Source organism: Aythya marila (assembly GCF_965140915.1).
Source record: "Aythya marila genome assembly, chromosome: 12".
NCBI lineage: Eukaryota > Metazoa > Chordata > Aves > Anseriformes > Anatidae > Aythya > Aythya marila.
In genome coordinates, this window is record NC_139053.1 from 8,149,428 (window position 1) to 8,176,116 (window position 26,689).

General features: G+C 50.9%; 2 protein-coding genes across 2 annotated transcripts in view; one reads left to right on the forward strand and one right to left on the reverse strand.

Annotated features, from left to right (window-relative positions):
* Positions 1 to 22,324, forward strand: part of NECAB2 (N-terminal EF-hand calcium binding protein 2) — a gene marked incomplete at its 5' end in the record, with an annotated part of 58,714 nt that extends 36,390 nt beyond the window's left edge. Inside the window, 10 exons of the mRNA XM_082769716.1 lie at positions 7,479 to 7,504; positions 9,281 to 9,378; positions 19,367 to 19,503; positions 20,513 to 20,631; positions 20,753 to 20,832; positions 21,292 to 21,348; positions 21,460 to 21,572; positions 21,756 to 21,833; positions 21,973 to 22,064; positions 22,169 to 22,324. Of these exons, the coding sequence (XP_082625842.1) occupies positions 7,479 to 7,504; positions 9,281 to 9,378; positions 19,367 to 19,503; positions 20,513 to 20,631; positions 20,753 to 20,832; positions 21,292 to 21,348; positions 21,460 to 21,572; positions 21,756 to 21,833; positions 21,973 to 22,064; positions 22,169 to 22,197 (829 nt within the window). The 3' untranslated portion in view covers positions 22,198 to 22,324. The remainder of the gene's footprint in view (positions 1 to 7,478; positions 7,505 to 9,280; positions 9,379 to 19,366; positions 19,504 to 20,512; positions 20,632 to 20,752; positions 20,833 to 21,291; positions 21,349 to 21,459; positions 21,573 to 21,755; positions 21,834 to 21,972; positions 22,065 to 22,168) is intronic.
* A 1,550-nt stretch (positions 22,325 to 23,874) lies between these two features.
* Positions 23,875 to 26,532, reverse strand: SLC38A8 (solute carrier family 38 member 8; the record flags this gene model as incomplete). The annotated part of the gene is made up of 8 exons (XM_082770193.1): positions 23,875 to 24,250; positions 24,336 to 24,483; positions 24,603 to 24,717; positions 24,844 to 24,901; positions 25,106 to 25,210; positions 25,357 to 25,501; positions 25,648 to 25,846; positions 26,356 to 26,532. The coding sequence occupies 8 exons, from the start codon at positions 26,530 to 26,532 to the stop codon at positions 23,875 to 23,877; spliced, it is 1,323 nt and encodes a 440-aa protein (XP_082626319.1).
* Positions 26,533 to 26,689: the final 157 nt, after the last annotated feature.

A 26,689-nucleotide genomic window follows, 5' to 3' on the forward strand; every position in this document is an offset into this window, starting at 1 on the left:
TTCAGCTGATGGACAACCAGGGCAGAAACGGAGCTTGGCATCACCACAGGGGCAATCCTCATGTGAACATGAAGTTCCGGACATATCCTTCCAGCGGACAACCCTGGCCCAGACCTGGACAACCCCAGTACCGTTGATAATCCTGCAGCCTACATTGCTTCTGCTCCAGGAATTATTTTCCTCTGGCAGAAAGGGTCTGTTGTCACCACTTTGTTACCCACGTCTGGATGCCACAGTGCCCTCCCATGCTCCCTGAGATGCTTTGCCTTCCCAAATCCTACATTAGGTCTGGTGTCCACTCAATAGAGTCCATTGTGGGCAGGGAGGGGTTAGCAGCAGTGCTCTGCTGGTGCTGGTTTTCTCCAGTCCTCTCAAATCTGAACAGAAAGTACTTCTTGGGCAAGGAACAATGATGATTATGATTGAGTGTTTTTTCCTGTTTTTTTGTTGTTTTTTTTTTTTTTCCTTCTTCCCTCCCTAATCTTGGATGTTTGCATTGCAAACCTGATTCAGTGTGGTGGCGGCTTCATCTGGGAGCCGTAGCCCACATTACGGAGATGGATGTGCCCATTGGAAGCAATGTAATTTCTGAATTTTGAATGTTCTCAATTAGCTCTCTGGGAAACAAACTACGGATCATGTAATCAGCTGAGATTTTGATTAACCTATTCAAGAGACAGTTCTAGTCCCTTCTGAAAGGGATGGAATGATTGCATGAAAATTATATGTCTGGCTCTAATTTCTGGCTCTCAGGAGCATGGACACTTAGAGAGGGTTGTGGAAAAAGTTTTCTGAGCCCCAGGTCGTTCTTCTCTGTGTCTACATCTTGCTTAGGCTACATGATGCTGCACTTTTCCTTGAAGCAAATAAACACTTGGTGCCAAAGCTGGTGCTCAGCAGCTGTGCTGGTGGAGCTACAAAGCATCTCGGTCTGTCGCCGTGGCTCTCTGGTGTTATCTTTTCATTTATTGCTCCACGAGCACACGTCTCAGATCAGATCCAAGCTCCAGCAAAGAAAAAGTGTTCTTAGGAAAAAAAAATCTCACTGGGAAGGTCATCAGGAGGAAGGGAAAAGCTGGAAAAAATGCACAGAAGCTCATGTAAGCAAACATCTGAGGAGGTGTTCCCAGATGCTGTCCCCTGGTGCTTCCCTGCCAGCCTTTGTGCGGGATCCCCGAGGCAGGGGGGAGCTGGGCGCAGCAGGAGTGATGTGGCTGCAAAGGGTAAGGGCTGGGGAAGGTTTTTCTGAGCCAGCACCATGAGGATTGTCACAGCCCAGGGGTTCCCAGCTGGAGCTGGGTCTTGGCTTCTTATTTCTTATATTGTGCAGGGTTGCTTTGCATCAGACTTTTTCTTTCCCAGGGAACAGAACACCACCAGGATCTTGCATTAAAAACACAAGTGACGGAGATACCTAATTCCAACCAGCTGCTTCTGTCTGAGTCACGGAGGCATTCAAAGAGATTGTAGCTTTTTGTTGTAAGCTTCAGCCTCACAAACGTATCCATGTGCTTTTTCTGAATGAGTAAATGTGCCCAGGGCACTGCAATCAAGCAGTGAAGGTGCCAGCTGCTGCTGGGTGGGCAGCACAAGCTTTCTGTCCTGAGGCTGAATTAGGGGAGAGGGGTTTCATATCACTGATAAGCAGCAGGAGAACACATGAGAAATAAAGGTATGGGTATAAAGCAAGCAGCAGAGAGGAGGGATTTTTGCTTTGCTCGGTTTTTTTGCTTTGCTCTGATTTTTGCTTTTTCCTCTGTTATCTCCCCACCAGCACCAACCCTGCACCCTGAAGCTTTGAGTCCTTCCCCTCCTTTTTGGTGGGGACCAAGACGTGCACGAAGCCTACCAGGAGAGGGGAGCTGATTTCATTTTACCTCACGCTCTCAGTTCCTTAGCATTTACTTCTGGCGATTAGCACATCACTCGGCTTTGCTCACAGCAATTAGTTTTTCTGGTCTCTGGTGCAGGCCAGGATTACAGAGCAGCCAAATCCATTCCAAGCTGCTGTAAAGCAGAACCTTCCTCCAGCGTGGGCAGTGAGCTGGGTGCGAGAGAGAAAGAGCTGAAAGATTCAGGACAGTTGTGTTTTATTATGAGCACAAGGCTGGAGGCAGCCCAGCCGAGGAGAAGGTAGGGTGTTGGTGATGGATTGCTCGGGTGGCTGGCACTGAGTTAGTTACTTGACGAGACTTATATTTTACTCACCCAAACAAAACAAATCAGGTGAGCCCAGGCTTACATATCAATCAGACACAGGCAAAGTGTTGTATGTTCCTTCATCCAAAAAAGCTGTTTCTGAATGATTAAAAAAAAAAGAAAATAAAAAGAAAAAAAAAAAAAAAAAGAAAGAAAGAGAGAGACTCTCTTTCTCCAAAAAGGGAAAAGTATTTTATTGCTTTCCTTTTAATGGCTTGGTTAGAAAACTGAGCTAAAAGAAATAACGAGAAGATAAAAACATAAATAAGTAACCTGCTGTCATGGGCAGCTGAAGGGCAGCACTGGCTTTGTGGGTGCCCTCGGGTTCCCTGAAGCAGTGTGTGGTGGGGCAGTGATGGGGATGGTGAGACCTTCCCTTTCCTTCCTGATGCTTTTTGGGAGGTGAAGGGCTTGGTTTACAAGCAGGCTGAAATGTAGGACACAGACTGAAGCTCTCTGTGGCACTGGGGTGCCAAAATGAAGGAATTCAATGTCTCAGTGTGACATTTGGGAACTGTCACAAAATTCATGTTGTGATCCAGAAGCAGAGCTGGAGGGAATACCCGGCGAGCACACGGGTCCCTGCTTCATGTCTGCCCTGGCCAGGCTCCGGTGCCCAATGCTCTGCCAAAAAAATTGGAGACTAATCAATGACTTAATCAATTTGGAAGTGCCACCCCTCCTAGAAGGTACTTGAAGGCTGTGATTAAACCTGCCTCCTCTTAGCTTTGATCTACTGGTGGGCAGAGTGATATTTGCAAGATCAAGTCATCCACCCAAAAAGAAAATAAAAGTAAAAAAAAAAAAAAAAAAGTTGAGGGTTTAGATGCAATTTATTAGGGATTTGGCACACAGCGAGACTTGGAAAGGTTTAGTACTGTACTAAATGTCTGTTTTATTTAAGGTGATGACTGTGCTCAGGAACCAACTGTTGGATCAGGCTCAGTAAATCAGCGTGCGGTATTGATCTGTTTTTTTTATGCTATCAATTGCACGGTAAGCAGGCGTTTTATTGTGTTGCCTTCCTCTTGCGCAGAGTTTTTATGAGCTCTTTGAGAGATTTTCTTTTGCAAGTGGGTGGTTAGAGGTTCTGGCCACCTGTGGCAAAGCGGAGACAGAAGCTGTTGGTTATTTTTAAGAGACCATGAAAATACCTCGTGAAGGAACTACTAAAGCCCCGAGATGAGCAGCACACTGTGGTTCCGTACAGGATGGTCTCTGCTTGGGCTTCACAAACTTTGGGGGGGGGGGGTCAGATTCATGATTGACACTTTCCAGAACATCCCACCTCTTGGGTGAGTTCTTGATGTTCATTTATAGAAGCAACAGGGAGGGAAGAGCGGATCCTTACAGCCCTGCAGCACCCAGCCCCTGTCTCTGGAGCTGTGCATCCGAGCACGGCTGGCAGCCTGACGTGCCATATTGCACTTGCTGATGAATGAACAAACAAATGTCTGCTGCTCCGCAGGTGCCAGCTTGTTGCCCCTGCCTTTTTGCAAAAGTGACATTTATTTCTCTTTCAACCAAAGAGAACTCAAAGGCGTGCTTTCCGACAGCATCCAGAACATTTGTTTCATTTGCATCTGTGCTTCGGTCTCTTTTCTCGGTGCCCTTGATGACTGGAGCTGTGTGTTTTGTTCTGTCACATAATTCGCAGCTGAACCAGCCTGGAAATGCACCAGCAGGTAGGAGTCCTTAAAAATGACGTGGCCATGGACAGGGAACAGGGTCTGTGGTCTGCATGGACCCCAGGAAGGCATCAGCAATCCTCATTCAAGACTTTTCCCTTTCCAGACCCAGGAAAACCCACACCACACCCAACCGTGATGGTTTTGAACTTCGGAGAGCCTCTTTAACAAGTTTAATAGCCTCGTCACTTCATTTTTATGAGGTTTATTACTGCTACAAGCAAAATGTAATTGCACGGCGGGTCGTTGTCTGCAGGAGATATCTTCCCATCACATCCGCAATTACTGCTGGTGGCAAGTGCTATGGCAACTGCCTCCGGGTGCTGTGCTGCGAGGTGGGACACCTGCACATCACTCTAGAGGCTTTCTGGGCCAGGTCCAGGCTTTTTGGACCTGTTGCTCTCCAAAGAGTGCTGCCTAACTGTGGATTCAGCATCACCAAGAATCCATTACTGGTTTGTAATCAACACTAACCATTCCCCTATTTTTCCCCCTCTTTTTTTCCCTCTCTCTTCTTTCCCGTCAAAGTTGAAATAGCCTTCATAACACAAATTTTAATGGTCTGAGGCATTAACACTGCCCCAAACACATCTCACCAACTTATGGATGCTGGTGAGCAGTTCTGCTTGTCCAACCTCCCCCCTGGACTGCCCAGTGGTCCTAAGACAGGTGACACTTTGCTTTGTGCCTGTCCCCATAAGCAACACCCATGGGCAGGAGGAGGAGAAGTGCTGGTGGGCTGATCTTCCTCATTGTGCCAGAAGGTCCCCTCCAGGAGCGTCTTTGTTGGTGCTGAAACAGGGTACGTGCAATGCTTTTAGATGGATTTCAGCAGCGAGAGCCCTCTTTGCTCGGCAGGGGAGGTTTTCAGCATGAGTTAGGTTGTTCAAGGTGAGTGGGCAGGTGAAGAGAGTGCTTTAACAGGTCTCAGGAAGGATTTAGCAGAGTTCTCCAGAAGTGTCAGACGATGGGCTTGGAAAGTTGCTGGGAATTAAAGTCATTTAGCTTCTGGCTGGCGTCCAGAATTTGGTATTTCTGTTGCTCTGCCTGGAATAATTTCAATTTCTTTGGGGTTTGTGTAAATATGTTTCTTTGCATTCAGAAACTCATGGCCAAAGGTGGCCATCCATGACCTCTTACATCTGGATGTACCTTTTCCACTTCTGAGGTGCTGAGACAACTCAGTGCTGCTGGGACTAGGAGGTGTATCATCGGATGTAGCAATACTTTCCTGCTGCACATGTTGTTCTTTGGGCTCTCCTAAAAGCGAATCGGATTTGCAGGTGGCAAACACTAGAGGATAATTTGTTTCCACGCTCGTTTGAAGCCTTGCAGCACACCCAAAACTGGGAATTGAAGATGGAAATAAAAGCAGGCTGTGATTTCAGCAAATCTCCATTGTCAGTACCGGTGAAGCAGCTAAGCCATGTGGCTGCTGATGCAACCCTTTCATCTGCCCAAGCAAAAGGGTTTTTATCTTCAGCAGAAGATGCTCAGGTGTTGAGAGGAGCTTGAGCAGCCTATCCCTGTGGCTATTTGCATGAGAAATGCACTGGGAAGATGAGACTTTGATGTATTTGCAACTTATGATTTCCCATTCTGATTCTGATTGTGCTGCCCGTTCAGGGAGCCTGGCACATCTTTCTGCTGGCTGAGCTGAAAGTGAGGAAGGGAGGAGTATCACAGTTTGGGGACTTTTCCTTTTCTTTGAAACAGCAGCAGGGAAAACTCTCTCCTTACTGCCAGTACATTCATCTGGTCAAATTATCACAGCATGTTTAAGTGGAGACGTGTGGGGAGCAATAAACACTCCCTTTTGTGGCCAAATTAGTTTACGGCTTGGATTTTTTTCAGGAGATGCTCAAGGCTGGCATCTGAGCTCTCAGGTTTGCTTCCTATTTCCATAGGAGAAATTAGGTCCCACAGACACGGAGCTTCTCCCAGGTACAGCTTTGTTTCGGAAAGAGACCTCAAAGGGTGGACATCCCCCTGAACTTGGGGGTGCAAGGCTGTTCCGCTCCTGGCTGCAGTTTCTCTGGTTGGAAAATGAAGGAAAAAGCCTGAAACCAGACTTAGGTTTTCCTGATTTTTCTGTTGCAAAGAAAGGAGGACTTTTGTTTTGGAAAGGAACCAGATAGAGGTGGCCTACAGTGTGGGGGAAAAGCTGTGTGACACAGAAGTTTTTAATGATTTCATTTGAAGCTCTACTTGAACGTTATTATATTTGGCTTATTTAGTTGGGTTATGGCTTCAATAAGTCTTTAATTAGTCATACCATTAATGTCAGAAGGCTTAAAATTCAAAGCAGATTCCCAGCCAAGTGTTCTGATAGCTGAGAAAGATTATTATTTTTTTCTTCTGTAAAGAATGAGAACAACTTGTTGTGTTTTTTATCTTTTTAGCTTATTGGGGTTTCACCAGGCTTCAAACCCAGATCCTGAGTATTTGCATCCTAAAACATCCTCATGGCATAGCCAGGGGACTTAATACTGAAGCACTAAACTGCAGGAGCACCTTGTAAATCTGCAGAGCTGTGCAGGGCTCATGTTGGTGATAAATCCCTGAAACATCAAGCAGGATGTGGCTGTGATGGTCCTGGTGTGTGCGCTGCTGGGGGATGGAAATGCCCTGGGAAATGCCATGGGCCATGCTCAAGCACCCATTAATTTCTCCTTCATTGAAACATTACCATATTTTTAAAGTCTGCAGTAATTTCTTTAATTAGGCATATTCTTAATACGAGATTGCTTAAAATTAAAAGCACCATCTTGGCCGACTTAACATTCAAGCACAATTAAGTTAAATAATATGATGGCAGGAGGCAAGGAAGTAAAAGGCCATTTTTGGAAGCAGGAGATAATTATTGCAATGCGAAACAGTGGGGGATGGAATAATAGATATTTTTTTTCACAGTAACGTGCTCCAGTTTGGGACATGTGGTTTGCTGGGGGAGAGCCTGAGCCCACAGAGGGTAGGAAGAGCCCAGACACATCAGTCCAGGAGGATTTTGGGAGGCTGCGGCTAACGAGAGCAGGATTTAGAGCATCTCTTTCCATAATCCACTTATGTTGACAGGTCAGAGCAGGGATGAGTTAGAGCTAGCTTCCCAGGATGTAAATGGATTGATAAAATATAATTCTATTATGAGATCGTTCCAGGCACCTCTGCAGCCTGAGTGGCATAAATAATTGTGTGGGAATCGGAGGCGCAAATAGATTGCAGCTAATCTTTATTTCCCAAGGAGGCTGTCTGTTGAGATGTCATTAAGTGAGCTAAATGCTCTGATATTAAGTAACTGTGCCCTGGATGGGAGCTGGGCACTGCCCTGCCGCTGCTCTGTAGTGGCAGGACCAGGAGAAATGATCATTTAGAAAAGTAAAATTGGCAATTTTTCTTTCCAAGCACATAGGACTGCGGGACCAGTCTGCTACCGGTGGCTTTAGTTTAGCAGACTGGGGCCAGGCTGCGTTGCTCCATTTCTATGCTCAACCCAAAAGAAATCCCGAGTGCATCCCTTGTCTGTCCTGTATCTTAAATTCTTCTCTCTCTTTTTTCCTGCTTCCTCCCCTGCCTCATCCTCCCCTCTTCCAGCAACGTGGACACCAAGGAGCTGTGTGGTGAGTACAGCCCTTCACGTGGGCACAGTGTTTTGGAAGGATGCTTGACAACTCATAAAAAGCAGCATTAACTCCTGTCTCATTGGGATAAACTGCTTCTTAGGCTGGACCACAAGTTTAAAAAATAAAAAGTAACTATGTTTTTGTGTGAGAGTTCCAAATAATGGAGAAACTGGGATTCAGCACAGCCTCTGCCACCTCCCTTATTCAGCAGGAAAGTTGGGAATGCTTCTCTTCGCTTTCTTGCAGCATAAATGGGGTCAGAGCTGAGCACAGCACCTGGATCAACTCAATAACGAGATAGGTTTCATTTCTGGCAATGTCACGGCTTCCAGCTCCACTCCCAATTTCAATAAACCAGTGTCCTTTCATAGCAGCAATAAGGTGTTTATCCTTAGGCAAACTTCTGCATTTCACAGCAGGCTGCCAAATGCATCGAGCATCTCTGGTGCACCTCCCACAGCTCACAAATTAACGACTAAAAAGAAAACCTGTAATAACATTTTGTCCCACACCTCCGTTGGAAGGGGGTCGTTTCCCAGAGGGATTGCTCAGGGGTCATTGCCTGCCATTTCTGATTCACTAACTGTTAGTCTAAGAATTATTTTAAGTATAAAACCTCTTTTTGTCGACAATGGAAGCTGTGGGCTCTCTCTTGGAGTTGGTTGTGAGTTGTGTATCTCGTGTAACTCCTTACCCCAACAGAGCTCCTTGGTCACAGGGCAGCTTGCAGAACTGAACATGCCTAGAAAACACAAATGGAGTTACCAAACTGTACATGACACTCTCCGATTTAAATAAAATACACTGATACTGGGTGCAACAAGTTGACCAGCAACCTGAACTGGGCTCTGGGAAGGGGAGAAACACCTTGGCTACTGGTGGGCTTTGCTGGAGAGAGGTGGGCTGAGGAACTGGGGTCCCCTCACTGCCCATGGATAGGTAGGAGCCATGAGCAGCAAGGTGGAAGATGGAAAGAGCTGACCTCAGACGTTCATGCCAATAAATAAAACTAAAGCTGTATAATTGCATATTGGGAGGTTGCAAAAGTCAACACCCTTCTCCTCCCACAGTGGTGGTGGTCTCAAGAGCCCTGATCTGCCCACAGAACCTCGTTTCTCCCAAAATGTATGGGCCCAGCTTTTTATTTCAGGACTTTTGGAAAGGGTTTTCCTCTGCCTCTAAAATCTATTTTTTTTCCAAGTAAACTACTAATAAGAGGAACAACAAAAATAAACACACTGCAGTGAGAATGAGCTGTTTGGCTTGTAGAGAAACAGCAAACAGCTGCTGTCAGTCAAGTTGTGACATTCCTGTCTCTGCCAAAATCTCCTTCCCCTCGGATATGTTCTAGGGCTGTAAATAGCTATAGGCACTGCTAATTAAGCCAAGAGAACCTAATTAGTGGGATTGTTTTCTGCAGTTTATTTCTTGTTGCCTTCAGGAGAGATGTTACCTCAGCCTGAATCTTCAGTCTGGGTGCCAAGGAGCAGCTCTGGTGGCTTCTAAGGAACAGCTTTTAGCTGTATTTGTGTCAATCACACCAAAAGTGGTTAACTCGGCAGCCACGCTGCCAGCTCACTGCACACCTCGCTGCACTGCTCACCATTTCCATCACAAATATTGGGTTTTGGCACCCTAGCTTGCCCACAAAACCATGCCAGGGCTGAAATCAGTCTTTGATTTCCCCTTCCACCAATAAGGACTGCCATGCCACACAGCCCTGAAGCGTTGTTACCTCAGCTATTCTCATTGTGTCCCTCTTGGTTTCCCCAGACTATTTTGCTGATCATATGGGAGACTACGAAGATGTCTTGGCCTCGCTGGAGACCCTGAACCTCTCCATCCTGAAGGCGATGGACTACACCAAGAGGGTGAGTCCTAACTCTGCCCCATGGGCTCAGAGCAGTCAGTGCAAATACTACACTAACAGAGCAAATAAACCCAGATGTCTTCAGCCTGTTCAGCAGTCTCCCTGTGCTATTGCATTTCCATGGTAAGTAGATCATTGCAGCAACATGATGACAGTAGAAATTTTGCATTAACTGTGGGAAAAGTCTTGAGAGCCTTGGCTAGATTGTGAAAGCAAGGTGCAAAGTGCACATGCAGCAGATGGTGGCAGAGAGGCATTGTGGCAGAGCTCTGGAGGGTCTCAGCACCCTTCCTAAGCCTGGAAAATGGTCTTGGCTGTGTCAGGGATTATAAAGCTGCCATTAAGTAGAGCTTCTGGGTTAGAAGGCATCCTGAGTTCCAGAAATAAGGTTGTTCAGATATTCATATACAAATGAAAGTAATGTTCATGTATATTCATATATGAATAACTTAGATTAGAAACTAGAAGGCTGTATGTTTGAAAGAGCAGGGGTTAAAGAACAAGGGCTGCTTGTACATGCAAACACAAAACCAGAGACAATATGACATGTACACTCTGATCACCATAAAAAAGCCACCATATACCTTAATGATACTGTAAATAATGGACTACTAGAAAACAGCACACAACGAGAAGCATATTGAAGTTTGTTTATCTGAGCTGCCGTGCCAGATAAACATCCTCACTGAGAAGTGAACCATTAATTTGGTGTCTTACCCTGAGGAGAAATGTATTTATGGAGCCCCCATTCATCTGAAACAACTTTCCTGTGCTTTCCCTATCATTTAATAAAATAACTGGGATGTATCAGTGATATTTTGCTGCCTCCGAATCATTAGTTCTTCCTCTCCTTCCACTCCCAAGCATATTTGCATCATTCATTAGTGCCACCACCAGAGACAAGCAGCCTTCCTCTTCACTGATGAGTGGTAATTCAGAGCACTGAGAATTGAGCCAAGTGATGAGGATTTGCTTTTTCCAAGCATCTTTCAGTGCTTCCAGATTCAATTCCAGGCTTCCTCCAAGCAATCCAGATTGAAATCTCCCTTCCATTTATCTCTGAAGCTCAAGAAAAAACTCAGATTGCTCCACTGTAAAGATGTGGTAATGATAAGAAGTTTTAGGAGTTAATAACCAGACGGGAGAGAAATTTGCTGTTTCTCATTTGGAGTAAAGAATCTGATTTCCTTGCTTTATTGAAATCCATCTATTTGGGGGGCAGAATAGGAAAGGAAGATCCGTATTTCATTTGTTAATATATTTGTCAACTGCATGAAGTTCAACAAGGCCAAGTGCCGGGTCCTGCACCTGGGGCGCAATAACCCCAAGCAGAGCTACAGGCTGGGAGATGAGTGGTTGGAGAGCTGCCAGGCAGAGAAGGACCTGGGAGTGATGGTGGATAGTCGGCTGAATATGAGCCAGCAGGGTGCTCAGGTGGCCAAGAAGGCCAACGGCATCCTGGCTTGTATTAGGAACAGTGTGACCAGCAGGGCTAGGGAGGTGATCGTCCCCCTGGACTCAGCTCTGGTGAGGCCGCACCTCGAGTACTGTGTTCAGTTTTGGGCCCCTCGCTACAAGAAGGACATCGAGGTGCTTGAGCGGGTGCAGAGAAGGGCGACGAAGCTGGTGAGGGGCCTGGAGAACAAGTCCTACGAGGAGCGGCTGAGGGAGCTGGGCTTGTTCAGCCTGGAGAAGAGGAGGCTCAGGGGTGACCTTATCGCTCTCTATGGGTACCTCAAGGGAGGCTGTAGCGAGGTGGGGGTTGGTCTGTTCTCCCACGTGCCTGGTGACAGGACGAGGGGGAATGGGCTTAAGTTGAGCCAGGGGAGTTTTAGGCTAGATGTTAGGAAGAACTTCTTCACTGAAAGGGTTGTGAGGCACTGGAACAGGCTGCCCAGGGAAGTGGTGGAGTCACCATCCCTGGAAGTCTTCAAAAGACGTTTAGATGTAGAGCTTAGGGATATGGTTTAGTGGAGGGCTGTTAGCGTTAGGTTGGAGGTTGGACTCGATGACCTTGAGGTCTCTTCCAACCTAGAAAATTCTGTGATTCTGTGATTCTGTGATTTCTATAATAACCTGAAGACAAAATTTTTTGACCAAGCACTGATCTGTCCAAAATGTTTGTGAATTTTTATCAGACATCATGACAAAATTAAAAAAAAAAAAAAGAGAGAGAGAGAGAGAGAGAGAAAGAGTACAGCTTTAACAGTTCTTTACCTTTTTTTTTTTTCCTAATTAAGTTACTAACTCTGCTCACGCATCATTTATATTCATTATTAGCAAATTTTCTGGCAGTCGGATCTGATACAATATTTTAAATACATGTTAACATGCTAATAGAAGTCTCAGTAGTTCATGATGCTTTCCACCATCACTTTTGAATGAGCTTAATATATATGACTAATCCTTCCAAGCCTTTTCCAACAGGAGAATGTCTCATCCCCTCTTTATAAATTAGGATCTGAACATAAGTGCATCAACTTGCTTAAGAGATCTGTAGCAGAACCTTATTCATAATCCCGGTCCACTGCTTTCATAAGATTCATCCTTCTCCCTCCTTGACTCAGTAACTTGTGGCAGGATTCATCTGCCTTAATTTGTGATGTTTTGAGGTTATCTGCCTAAACCTGAGCTGGTCATCCCCATCATGGTCTTGTAGATTGGGAGAGAGAAATGGGAAGGTCTCTGAGGCTGGCGTGAAGCCTCCTTGGAGGTGTTTTCCTCCGGTGGCTCTGAAGGATGCTGCTCTCAGATGCAGACATCTCACTTCTCAATGTCTAAAGCCAGGGGAGAGGAGTGCTGCCCCCACACCTCGTCATCACCTTTAGTTAATCAAGCCATGAGCTCTGCTGTTCCTCACCGCCCAGCAGGCTTCTGGCAAGGAAGTAAATGAAGCGAGAACCCTTCAGAAAAAGGAGCTGGCAAATCAGGATTTCACTGAAAGGATCAGTCCCTGCTGTGGTTTTGTGAACAAAGTGGTACAAAGTTTATCAATGAATTATTTAGAAAACAGGTGCTTTGTTCGAAGAGAGAACTGAAGAAAAATAAAAATAAAAGGAAAATAAAAGGAAAATAAACTCTTTCAGGTGGTTGTGAAACTCATCTTCAGTATTCAGATCGGATAGACTTCCAGGCAGCATCAGTGCATCCTGACAACTTTAATTACATACATCACCTTAATTCTGGAGGCCTACTTATAGAAACATTCAAGACTGTAGGGACTTTTTAACAGCCCCCACCTCCCTCTAAAGCCCTTTAGTTGCAAATTTCTCAGGGTAACTCTTTCACAAGCATGCAGCCTGACCCTGCAAGCAGCAGACGCCTGCTGGAGCCATGCCCAAGAGGTGCTTGTGTGTGGGTGGTGACTGCACGCAGCTCAGCATGCAGGTTTGTTCCTGTAGATACGTGGTTTCTCAGCACTTAGAGCCTGAGGACCAGCAAATTCCAGCTGTAAATCCCCACCGTGCTGTCAGGCAGTCTCCAGGTTGGTGCTGTAGAGGGATGGAGCTGGTACAACATGCTCCTGCTCTCCCAAATGAAAATAAACATTTCTTCAGCTGAAGAAAATGACTGATCTTTTGGGAATGGTCCTTATTCCCTCCCTCTCTCTCCCTGTTTAAAAAAAAAAAAAAAAAAAAAGTACTTTGCAAATGATAAATGAAACCTGGCTGCCTTTTGTGTTGCCTTTCTGACAAGAGGTGCCTTGTGCTCTCTGGAGGGGCCGGATAACCGTGGCATTTAATTGCTGTTTGTATTTCTCACCTTAAAAGACAACTGATTATTTCTTGTTCATAAAAAGAAAAAGCAGCAATTATCTTGTGCTGGAGGAGCTCATAAAGTATCAGCAGTAATTAGATTCGGTAGTGGAAGGTCTCGTATGGCAAAACAAAATCTGTCATCGTAATTATTTTCCAATACAGCACTGCCCGTGCTGCCTTCAAATGACTGCCAATGACTGTGCGAAATACAGTTAAATTGGAAAGAAGGGAAATGAACTTTCTGTGTCTAAAAAAAGCCAGTGGTAGGATATGTTCTCATATAACCCCCAGTGAACGTTTCATTGTTCAGTCGGTAAATAGGAAAACCAGTGTGACCAGGGAGGAGGCGGTTTGGTGTGGGATGGGACATGGGACTGGAGCTGGGGTGATTTAATGCACCGGGGCTGGAAATATGGGCAGGCATTGATACATCACACATCTCTCTTGTCAGGGTGGCACATGTTTTGTGGACAGGCATTGTACCCAGAAGAACTGCAAACACCTTTTCCCACAAGAATCCTTATTTAGATGGGAGAATTTGTGAATGACGAAGGGAAAACTGAAGCTGCTCTGAGCATGCTGGCTGCAGTACCAGCTGATGATGCTCCAGCAGCTATAGGGACCTCAGGTCCATATATATGTGTGGGTGAAGAGGTTCCCATACATTATTTATGAGTTAAATTATTTCATCCTTCTTGCCTCTGCCTTAGGACGTGTCAGCACAGCAGCCATCCTGTGCCAAACCCTGCTGCCTTTCTGCTGGATATTTCCACCTTTGAAGGTCACAGTGGTGTTTCCCCACTTCTTTTGGGCAGCTTTTCCTTGGACAGGTTTTAATGCTGTGTGTTGGATGCAGTCAATAAGTTCAGGAGCAGTGCTCAAAGACATGTGCTCATTGACCTAGGTGGTCCAGAGGAATGATGCCTTCCAGGTTCACTCCTCTCTACCTCCACATGGTATTTGCTGCCCTGGTGTCCCTCCCACAGCAATTCCTCACCTCCACTTTATCTAGCAGATAACACTCATCAACAGCAGATTGCAATGTTGATAGACTGGCCAACAGGACTTAGATTAAATTATGTTAATTTATTCAAATGCAATGCATTCTCTGTCCAGCCCCAATTACTGCAATTGATCGATGTGGTATTTATTGTAATTCTGTGAGAAATGAGACTTTCCACTCTTCGTTTTTCTTCATGTTCCTTTTTAAAGAAGTAGTAGCATTTGCCTGATTTCTACCAGTCTTTTGGCAGACAGAGGCTCTCCAGCAGCCTTCCACCTAGGACAGAGAAGCTTTTCTCACCTTCTGCACTAAGACCCATCTCCAAAGCCAGCAGGCTCATAGCCCCAATTAATGCCTCCTTCTGCCTCGCAAATTGAGTTCAATACCTAGAAAAGAAACAGTGCTCAGCAGCTGTGGTGGCTCACCCTTATTGCTTTCTGTAGCAGGTGGTAAAGGTGAGGGTAATGAGATAAACGGGTGAAAAGGAGGTGGAAAAGCCAAGCAGCTGCCTGCTGGGTAACACCACCGAGTGGGGCTGTCACATGCTCTGCTTTTTTCAGTGATGACACCCCTTAAAACAATCCTTTCCCTCCCACCCTCATTTCTGAAGAGGCTTCATCCTATGTGGTTTCTCAGGGGGTGAACAGGATGGTTTCCCCGTTGGTGTATGTTAGCCAAATCCTGGGTTTAGGTTCTGTGTAAAACACAGCCCGGCAACGACATCTGGTGAATGGTTTGGGCTGAAAAAAGCCCAAAGTCATCTGTCCATGTAAAACATTTTTAGTCAGGAATACTGAAAGATTTCAATATCAATTTTTATAGCAAGGCCGATAACCGATGTGGATTTCTGTAAAAGTCACACAACTCTATTTTTTCAGGAATAACCTAAGAAGTTTTGTCGCCAGCCCCGCGGGGCTGAGCGTGACATCCAGCCGGGCTGCCAGGAGCACAGCGGGGAGGCACAGCCTGAGAAGGTCTCTCTTGGAGCTTATTTTTAGACAGAGATGTTTATTCACTGCTCTTCTGCCAGTCTGTCGCTGCAAAATTCATGTTCCCCCCCCCCCCTTGCTGTGAGAGGGAAGAGCAGCTTCCCCAGAGATCCTGCTCGCGGTGCCCTTCTCCAGCTCCTGCAGACCTCCTGTGGGGTTGGGTCTTCTCCTTCCCTCCCCTCCCAGCTCAAGGCTGTTGCTCCTGGCATTAAAAGGAAGGGATTGTGGCGCTGAGAGCAGCTTGGAAGGGAAAGGCAGGTCGGCAGGAATGGGTTGGCACAACTGGGCTGAGCCTTCAGCAGCTGGAGCGCGTCCACCTCTCATCCCTCCATCTGCAGAGCCGTGCGAGTACGTCCTGCTTGGAAAACAGAAGCTGCACCACTTTCCTTGGGAAAAGAAATAAATAAATGAATAAATAAAGCCTATATTAATTGACTTTCTTGTGGGTAGCAAATAATGCTAATTAGGGACTTGTGTGAAGACAAAAGCTAATTATAGTCAGGGTGTTCAGGAGTGGGAGGCCACATTTTGCTTTCTGAGTCTGTTCCTTCCCTACCAAGTGGACAGGGCATAAAAATGCCAGTTTTCCATTCCCCATGGACTGAGGGGGGCATGCTGCATGCAGGAGGATTTTCCAGCATGAGGAGAAGGAAGTTCTGCAATAATTTGCCTTGGAAAGGCACTGCAGGAGGACTTGGGGACCAGATAAAGCAAACGGGTCAGAAAGGGCCGACCCTGAGCTGTCTTCATGAGGGTCCTGCCTCCATCTGGGAGTCCTCTTCCCTCCCGGACTGCTGTGGTGGCCCCAAAATGCAGCTGATGAGAGAAACTTGTGCAGTTTGAAAGCAGTCCCGAGCAACATTTGATGGGATTTATAGAGGAGGAATGTATAATGAAAGATTTTTAAAATCCATGTGGTGCTGTAGTTCTTCTTTTTATCCGAACAGGTGCCTCATTTGTGTTTTTTTTTTTTTTCCAAGACATTTCAGGAAGGCTGAGGGTCTTTCATATGGTAATGCTCTCATTTATCAAATATTTAAGTGTCTGTTCTCCTCAGGTTTCGGCTGCTGATTGCGTGCCAGGCAATCAGTTGTGGGCCGCCGCTTCTGGAGGGATTTAAGAGCGTGGAGCGGGGAAGGAGCAAGGGGAAGGTCTGGGTGCTATTCTAATTATAAGGAAATATCTCTCGGAAGAAAACAGGCAATTATGAGCAAGGGATTTGAATCAGCCCCTCCAAGGCAACACCGCAGCACATGCCTGAGCCATAAAGTGTTGAGGGGGTGGAAGTGGGCACTGCCGGGGCTGCGGGGGGCCTGTCCTCATTTATATCTCATGTCCTGTAGTCCTAACGAGCTGAATAGTGACCTTTAAAAATGCCAGCAGAGAAGCTCTGAGATGCTGATCAGCATCAAAAAATCTCCTTTTTCAGTCTTTCGGTACTCACAGGAGCGCAGTGATGAGAGCCCACTTTTAGGTGCTGGCACCAGTCACAGCCTCGGTTTCCACAGGCAAAGCGTGGGCAAGTGTTTTCTTTAACCTGAATTTCAAGCTCCTGAGGAAATGTGCTTTAATGGTGAGTCTCAGGAGACACTGAAACCTGTGGCACACCCATCATCACACGAAGCAGAGCTCCTGGAAGTCTTTTGCCTCTTAAATTCGCTCCTCTAATACAAACACGGATTTTTTTTTTTTTGGTTAATTAGCATGATCAAACCAGGCTTGCTAGTGAAATGCTCTGTGGCAGGGTAGCAGCTGCAGTGTCAAAGTCTTTCTAGTGTTGAACTAATGAACTAGCTGGATGAAAAAGGGAAGCCTTTCGAGATACACCCCTCCAAGGTCTGCTGTCACAGAGCGACTTCAATGAGCAGCAATTATTATATTATCCCCATAAATATTTTAACTTCTCAAGCACAACAAGGAGGAAATATCTCTTTGGGGTGGAATTAATAAGACCAAACCTCATTAAATCTCCCTAGGACAGGCTGACAAATGTTTTAATAAGAGCATGGGAAGGATTCCTCTGGAGCTGGTCCTCTTAATGACTTGTTTTCGCAACGCCAAAGGAGACATTTGCTACAGCAAGGCCTGGGGGATTGCTGAAGAGCATCTGAGCACACACGTTTCTGATGCTGTTCCCGAGTGCAAATGTCATGGGCTGGCTGGCAAACAGCCACACTTAGTTAAGTGGGGAGGAAAAAAAATCATTTATTTTCATTGCAGAGCACTTGGGCTCAAGCCGTCCTAGGCTCCTGCTTGCATTTGTGGTGACCTTGAAAAAAAAAGAAGAGCACTGAGATGTTATCGGAGGGGATGGATTGATTTTTGGGGAGGAAACAAGGATGGTGGTGAAGGGATTTGTGCAGATCTGTGCACATGACCATGTGCGAGCTCTCATCAGGACCTTCCAGCTCTGCTTTCTGAGCCCTTTACGCCTTGTATCAGGGCTGGCTGGAAGTAGGCAATACTGCACCAGCTGAAGGAGGGCTGCTGTTCAGTTATTTAGGCTGCTTTTTTACAGGCAGTAACTGGAGCTTTATAATTATATATCAGGTTTTCAAAAACACAGTTCGAGAAAGTAATCTTGAAGTGGCTTTCAGTGCACGGGGTTTTTAATAGCTCTGCAATCAGATGTTTACATCAGCATCAAGCATCGCCTTTTTCAAGCTCTTCAGTTTTAACCTGATGGCTTGCCTGTATCCATGGGCTGCCTGAAAGTGGTCAAAATAAAAAATAATATAAAAGTAAGTTGGGACCCTGAGCTGGAGCCTGCTAGCTCTCATGGCCAGCCCCACAAAAGCCCCTTTGTTTCTTGCTTGTGCCTGTGTCATGGGGAGCAGCAGCATCTCACAGAATTGTAGGAGAGGAGTGAGAGTCTTTTCAGGATGAACACTGCCACAAGCAAAACCTATAAAAACTGCAGCAAGGCGATTTATGTCCCAATAAGAACGGAGCAATACTTTCGTACTTCTACACTGGACCAATAAAGTTCACCCGATGTCCCAGGGCAGAGAAGAAAAGTGTATGCGTGGCCTGCCTCTTCATAAATACATTTTATTTTCTGAAAGGGGCAGGCTCATCTGCCTGGGCTGATCAGAAATTGTGTGCAGACTTTGGTAGGAGGCAGGTGATGGAGTCCTGGAGAGCCTCAGTGAATGGGGCAAACAACAGCATGTCACCCCATTTATTTCATCGATTCCCTCCCAGCCTCATCTAACACACTGGATAACACTGCAGCGGTGCTCATCGCTGCTCCGCTGATGCCCTGGCACCAGCAATCAGAGCAGGGGTGGGAGCCAGGGCTTAATCAAAACCTGTCTGTAATTACAGCCGAGCCTGTTCCAGCACCTGATTAATGTATTTACGCCTCGGTTTTGCGCAGGCTCTGGTGCACAGGGTCCTGGGGAGGCAAGCAGCAAGGGGGGAGCGCTGAAGAAATGGGTTCAGATCCCAAATGCAATTATACGCCTTTGCCGAGGAGATTTATCTGTGTAATACCCACTCGTTATCAAGAGTGCAACCAGCAGGAGATCATCCAGATATTCAGGAATATTTGGGAATGCAGCCCTGTTTCCCCCACCCGAATGCTCAGTGAATGTGCTCACACCACGTCCTTGCTGGTCCCACACCAGCGCAAGGTGGTGTTGGACAAGGTGGTGTTGAACTGGTGTCACCAGTTGGGCTGGGGTAAGCCCAGTTGGACTGGTGTGGGATTGGTTAGGGTGGAGTTGGACTGGTGTTGCTCTGGTTGGACTGGTGTCAGTCTGGTTGTGTTGGTGTAGCTCTGGTTGTGCTGGTGTTGGTCTGGTTGGACTGGTGTGGGTCTGGTTGTGCCAGTGTTGGTCTGGTTGTGCTGGTCACTCATGGGAGGTGGAAGGAGCTGGACATGCCATGGGCAAGGGAGCAGTAAGGCTGTCCTGGGAAAGACAACCCAGGTGTATTAAGCAGATCAGTTCTGCTGGTAAAGCATTATTTTTAATTATCGCCTCTCTCAAGAGAGGTTTGCACTACCCCAGGAGCTTCTACACAAAAATACAACAACAACACAACCCGCTCATTCAACCCGAAGGGGACAAACCTCTTTGAAAACTACTTTGAGGCTGCCCAAGGTGAGGTCAAACTCCGTTTGGAGTAGGGGTGGAGTAAAGCTAGCCTCGTTACCCCACCTGGGTTAATTTATCAGCAATTACCACAGGACCCAGGGCCTGGCACTGTCTCTCACCACGCTGTCCCCACCCGCAGGTCTATGAGAGCGGCAGCAACGTGGACCAGTTTGTCACCCGCTTCCTGCTGAAGGAGACGGCCAACCAGACCCAGTCGCTGCTCAGCTCGGTGGAGAGCGCCGTGGATGCCATCGATGAGCAGACCAACCCCACCAGGTCCTCAGAGCCTTCCTCCTCACCGTCTGCTTCAGGGCTGACCCCACTGCGAGGGGTGGAGGGGAAGGAGGATGCTGTTGTGTGGCTTACGTGGATGTCGTGCCCCCATCCCTGTCCCTGTCCCTGTCCCTGTCCCCGTCCCTGCATCCCAGCACTGGGGGGAGCCCTTGGAAGGTGGAGGAGATGGCTTTGAGATAGATGGCTTTGAGGTTTTTATTTTCTGAAGCGCAGCCAGGGCTACAGCACTGGGGGTCTCCACAGCAATGCCCAAACTGCAGCGCAGCCGTGGCAGTGTCACAGTGTCACCCATGTCCCCAGCGTGCAGGAACAAGGACAGGTTGCCACGGAAACCATTTCGGGACATTATCAGATGCTCACAAAGCGAATCTGCCTCTGACCATATCTAAAACCAGAAAGCCCTGAGTGCTGGGGTGACATCCCACCGGGTGCCCCCCCCCACACACACATAATTGGCTCCTTCACCCTAATTTTGAAGGCTCCCACCAGCCTGCGAGTGTGTGGGGAGAACGGGGAGAGCAGGAGCTCATCGGGAATGCCAAGGAGGAAACGAGCCCAGCTTCATGCAGAGCTCAGGAAAGGCTTCCCTCTCTGTTACGTGCTGGTGTGTTGGCACAGCTCATAATGAAAAAATATTGTGGCTGTTTTCTCATGGTGATAATAGCAAGAAAAAAAAAAAAAAAAGAACCCTACAAAACTATGATTTCTTGCATTAGCATTAATACAAAGAGGTGGCCTGAAAAGCAGAAGAATAGAGGGCTGTAAAACAACATCAGAGCAGAGCATCCGAACCCAAGACTCCTTATTAAATTGGGATTAAAAGGCAGCGACCCCCTGCCCCTCCTCAATTCCCACCTGCCGACGGGGGCCGCTCGCTGCCCACCGGGGTCACTGCAGCACCTTCACCATGTGGGGTGGCTCCCACCCACTGAGGGCAAGAAAAGGGTTGGGAGAAGCAGCCCTTAGCTCTGAGACACTCTGCTCTCTGCAGGCACTACCCCGGCCAGGCTGGCCACGCGCTGGTGGAGCCCTGGTACGACAGCCCCGTGCCCAGCTACGCGCCCCCTGCCCGCATGGTGCCCAGGGACCACGGGAAGGGCAGCCAGACCGGTAAGCAGGGGACCTGTCCCGTCCTCTCCAACTGCCCGGAGACACCCTGGCACGTTCCCAGCTCCCTGCCAGGCTCCCACAGGTGCCCCTTGTTGTGTTTTTTTCTTCGATGTCCCCGCAGGTCCCTCTGACCCCAAGGAGGACGGGCTGGAGGGGCAGATCAGCAGGCTGGCCGCGCTCATCGGCAGGCTGGAGGACAAGGTGAGGGGTCCTGCACACCTACCCCAGTGCAGTGGTGGCAGTGAGGGATGCTGTGAGCCTTACTTAAGCAAGGAATAAACCTATAAAGAAGCCTCTTGCAGAGGCAGCCTTACTCTATCTAGGGACTGACACGTATCGAGGTGCTGGAGATGTTTCCAAAATCCTCATGGTTTGTCAAGTGTTCACAGGGCAGGAGGGGAGTGGGGCGGTGAGGTACCGGGGAGCAACCACGGTGTGGGCAATTTGGGGCCAACGTGGGGCTACCAAGACCATGGAGCCTGGCACCAAAACCTCACCAAGATCTCCATCGTGCCGCATCTCCCTGGGTGCCGGCTTTCACTCCTGGTGTCTCTGATGCCACCAGCACCAGGCTGGGGCTGCCCCGAGCTTCTGATTCCAAATTCTGGGGACCATGGCTCCCCAGCCTCCCTTTCCCTTCTCCCTTTTTTTTTTTTCCAGACCCTCTGGTTCGACCTGCACCAGCGGCTGTCAGACAGCGAGAGCACGGCGTGCACGGTGAGCGTGTGGCTGTGCTGGCCTCACCATCATCCCCGGGGTGTCCCTGCATGGGGACAGCGGTGTCACCGCGTGTGTTGGGTCTCACATGCCCTCTGCTCCCCTCTCCAGTACCTCCTCCTGGTGCGGGACGAGATGACGGTGTCGCACAAGCACCTGGGCGAGTTCTGCAGCTCCCTGAAGCAGTATCTGAAGAGCGTGGCCGGGGAGAGGGACTGCTTCCAGTGGGTGCCCCGTGGGGGATATCTGGGGACAGGGCTGCGGGAAGGGGGTCACCAGGAGGCTTGGGTGCCAGGAGCTGGGCTGCCGGGGCCACCCCACAGAGGACAAGGGCTGGGGGTGCTCTATGGGGTGCCCCCAGTGCAGCCCCCCCCCAGGGGCTCACCCCTCTCCCCCCCCACCACCAGTGTCACCGCGGTCAAGCTGCCCGATGGGGTCACCTTCATCGTCTACGAGTTTTGGGAGACTGAGGAGGACTGGAAGAGGTAGGACGGGGTGGGGAGGTGATGCTTTCAGGGTTGGGTGGGAAATCTGGCTGAGGGGGTGTGGGAATGCTGGCAGGGAGGGGGCTGGGGTCAGGAGGGTGATTTGGGGCTGTCACCCCCCACCCTCCCCTGGACACAGGCACCTGCAGAGTGCCACCTGCAAGGGCTTCCAGCACGTCAAGGTGGACACCCTGAGCCAGCCGGAGGCCATCTCCAGCGTGGCCGTGCCAGGTATGACACGGACACCCCTCAGGGTGCCCCCTTGGGACAGCCAGAACCCATCATGCTGGGGTGTTGATCGGGGGGGGGTGACATCAAGTGACATTCCCCTGCAGCCGCCTGGTGTACCCTGAGCCGAGAGTGACAGCGCCAAGGGCCTGGCCGTGTTCCCCTCCCTCCTGACAGCCCCGGGAGGATGGGAGGTGTGAGTGTCACCTGCCTGCGCTGAAGGAACCCGCTGTGACCCCCCCAAAAAACCCCTAAACCTCCTGCATCCCACCCCTGGCTACCCCATCCCTGGGGGCACTCCTCCAAGGGGGGGGGGGCATGATGAGGATGGGGTATGAGGGGGGGCTGACCGCCCAAAAAATGGGTGTTGGGATCCCTGTAGGGCCCTGATGGGGTCTACAGGAGAGGGAGTGGGGCTGTGGGGTGGCAGGGATGGTAATCTCGGGTTGCGGGGGTCCCCAGGGGTTTCCTTCACCTATCGGGGTGGCAGCAGGTGCCCCGCAGGCTTGGGGGGTGGCTGTGTCATGCCCCCCCTTCCCCAACCCTGGGGTCTGTCCGTCCATGCGTGCCTGTCCGTCTGTCTGTCTGTGCACACCCTGCCTGACCCCATGGGCTGCCCGAGGGGGATTAGAGGGGTGTGTGTGTGGGGGGCCTCACCAAGTCCCTTCCTCACCCAAGTGTTTATTAACAGTAGAGCAATGGAGAACACGATACTGAATAAAATCGTGATGGGAGACAGCTGTGGTGTGGCCGTGTTCAGGGTTGGGATGGTGGGACCGAGTGGTTCTTTTTTTTGGGGGGGGACAGAACAGGGGTGGGGGGACGGCCCCTCAGTGCAGCAGCCCCATCACGGCCAGGGCAGCGCTCTGCCCGCACACGAAGGTGCCCCCCAGCACCGAGAGGATGCCCCAGGCGACGAGAGCGGCCCTGCGGGGACATGAGTTTGGGGTGGACCCGGTGGGACACAGCCCTCTCCATGGGAGGGTCTCTGTGGGGTCCTCCGTGCTGCTCCTGGGTCTGGGGGACCCCTTTCAGCCCCTGTGGCAATGACACAAGGTGCCCAGTAAAAAGCCTGGCAGCCACCCCCCCATGGCACATTGTCCCCCCTACCCTACTGCCATCATCCCCCCCGCCCCACCACTCGGGCACAGCCCCACAGCTCCTTCTGCCACCCCTGTCCCTCCTACCTATGGGTCCGTGTCCCCAATTCCCCATCACCCCACCCCATTCTCACCTCCCTAGTGTCCCCTCAAGCCCCCCAGATGTGGCACTCACCCCCAAACCACGCCGCTGCTCCATCGTGGGGTCACCAGCACCTCCCCAAACCGTCCCAGACACCAGCGAGGCGCAACAATCAATAGGGACACACCACCCCAGTGATGGACACCAAGCAACCAACAGAACCCAGTCCCTCCACCTCCAGACCCCAAGGCTCTGGGGTCACAGCCCCATGGTCCCCTCCTTCCCTCCCTCTCAGCCACCCCACCTGGGAAGGGTCCTGGTACTCGAGCACCTCCCCAGAGCCTGGGCACAACCCTGGGACATGGGACCTGGGCACTTCCCTGGGATATGGGACCTGGGCACATCCCTGGGATATTGGACCTGGGCAAATCCCTGAGACAGGGGACCTGGACACATCCCTGGGATATGGTACCTGAGCACATCCCTGCTACCTGTTTGCATCCCTCCTCACTCCCCCATCCACATCCACCCCTCATCCCACAGCATCCTGTTCCTTGTGGCCCCCACCATGCCCCAAATCCCCCTCCCACCTCACAGGGCTCCCCACGCACCCCCTCGGGGCCCGGTGCCCTCACACACTCACTTTTTGCGTGGCCCGATGCTTTGGCTCCCCGTCATGCACACCAGGCACAACCCTGCCACCAGCGCGGATGCTCAGCACCACCACGGGCACCAAACCCGCAGGAACGGGTCCAAAATTAACCCCACAACCCACCCCCTTCCTCCCTCCCCGCCTCCTTCTCCTGCCTGGGAAGATGAAGATGAAGAAGGCGCTGATGCCGCCGATGAGCTCGATGACCTTGCCGATGTCGGGGACGAACAAGGCGATGGCGAGCGTGGCGGCCATCCAGGAGATGGTCAGCGCCACCCGGCTCCGCCGCTCGGGGCCGTCAGCCAGTGGGGCCGCCCCGCGCTTGGGGTGCGCCCACAGGTCCCGCACCACCGACCTGCTGGCGGGGACGGCTCAGGGACTGGGGACACGGGATTTTGGGGAGGGGACAGGACAAGGACGCTGCCGTGGTGCCCCCTCACCTGCCCAGCAGCACCACGATGGGGTAGATGGTGACGATGGAGACGCCGAAGAGCAGGCGGGCGACGATGACGACGGGGTCGTTCCCCGGGTAGGACATGAGGACGTCGGCCGCCACGGCATCGCCGAAGGTGAGGTAACCGTACAGCCCTGCAAGTGGGGAGGTGACAATGGGCTGTCCCCAGGGATGGGACAGGGCATAGGGACAGGGAAGAGCCCCCCTGCCAAATCCCACAGGGCAAGGAGGGGACAGGAGGCTCCGGCATTACCTGTGAGGGAGTAGATGAGGAGGCAGATGAGCATGGACAGCACGGAGACGGCGACCCAGTGGGAGAAGCTCTGGTTGCGCATGCTGCTGTAGATGGCCACGCAGGCCTCGTGGCACTGCAAGGGGGACAACGCTGGCCACCTGCCCTCCTCCGACAGCCCAGAGCCCATGACCACAGCCCCAGGGCCTCGTGTCCGGCCCCATCCCCTCAGAGCCTCCAGGCGGGACCGCTGGGGACGTACCTGGAAGCCGAAGCAGATGGTGGGGATGACGCTGAACATGGAGGCCCAGGAGGAGGCCCTGCAACATTAGAAGGGGAAGGGGGAGAGGAAGAGCAAAGGTCATGAGGCCCCCGGTGGCCCTGTGAAGCACGGATGCCACTGCAGGGACCTCGCACCACATGATTTTGGGGCTAGAGGCTGCCACCCCTCACCCCGGGCTGTCCCCGCCGCACCCCCTGCACCCGCCCCTGTGCCACCGCAGGGGACATGGTGCTGGCCTTACCTGGGGGGCCGGGGAGGCCAGGGCGAGCTGAGGCTCCCTTCCTGCAGGTGGTACTTGAGGACGATGACCAGGGTGAGGTAGCAGGCGGCCAGCGTGCCCAGGATGCTGCCAGGACATGGGGTGGGGGCCGTGAGCGGGTGGGTAGGGGACAGGGGGGTCTCATAGACCCCAAGGGGACACTGGTGGCAGGGACAAGCCCTGTTCCCCCAGAGAGAGACCTTGGGGCTGACCCAGGGTGACCACGGGGGTACCTGGAGTACTTCTGGAAGCCGATCTCCCTGGGGACGGAGAGTGGGAAGATGACGAGGATGCAGAGAGCTGGGAGGGTGAAGCGCTGGTCCGCGTACCAGGGGGGGCCCCCGCTCAGTGTGCCAGCGGGATACAGGGAGTCACACACTGCGTGGTGGGTGGCAGGCAATCAGAGGTACCCCCCCCAAAAAAAAAAACAACAAAATAACACCCCACCAGGCCGGGAGCCTCACGTCCCTGGAGGGGGGAACACAGGAACACATCCCCTCACCCCCCACACTGGGGACACTCACATTTCTCCAGCTGGTCGCCCACCACCCTGAGGAGGGCCACGGCGATCATGAAGAGGTTGAGGAGGAAGCAGAGCTCGCAGAGCTTCCCCGCCACCGGCCCACACACCGCCCGCACGACCCCCTGGTAGGTGGGCTGGGCGCTGAGCGCCGCCGCATAGCCCAGCACCGCCAGCCCACTCACCAGGAACACCAGCGAGCCCTGCAGGGACAGAAGCCGGCAAGGTGCACCCTGTCCCCTCTGCTGGGGACACCGGCTCAGCCCACCAGGTCCTCTTTGTGGCGGCCCCAGGGAAAAGGAAGGGGGAGAAACACTTCTCCGCGAGCCTTTGGGTTTAGATTTGGGTTGTGGGGGCATGCAGGAGAGTAGCAGCCAAAACTATTCTTTAGGTTGAGATTAAAAGCTTAAAGTCTAAAGGATGTTATAGGCAATTTTTGCAGCCGTTGTCCTGGCTGGTTTTAGCATTGCTCAGGACACAGGCTCTGCGTGTCTTGCATTGGGAAGGGTCCTGGAACCCCAGTGCCAAATGCTGCATGAAAGGTAAAGCCCCTGCACCTCCCGTCCCAGTTCAACTAACAGTCTCACCTCCCTTTTGGGAAACCGCTGCCAATACTGGAGCAGAGCCAAGGGAGGCTCTGGGGGGGGCTCTGCCACTTTTTCAACCTCCCCATCCCCATCCCTGCCCGTTTGGGCACCCCATTCCCCCTTACCAGCTCTACCAGGATGGCAGGCACGGCCCCCCCGGCCTTGCTGAACGCCCAGGGGAAGCTGAGCAGCCCGGCACCCAGCGCCGACTTGAGCATGATGAAGACAGCACCGGCGGAGGAGAGCCCAGCACTGCCCGCGCTCGGTGGTCCCAGCAGCGGCCGCCCCTCACCCCCCTCCATCTCCCAGTGGCCCGGCAGGAGACTGGGCTGGGGCTGTGGTCAGGGAGCACGTCCCCCTCTGGTGGTCCCCACCCCCATGGGAGGCACCGTGGGAGCCCCCCGAGCCCACCCAAGGGCTGAATGGGCATCGCCCCAAAGCTGGGGACCTGGGGGCGAG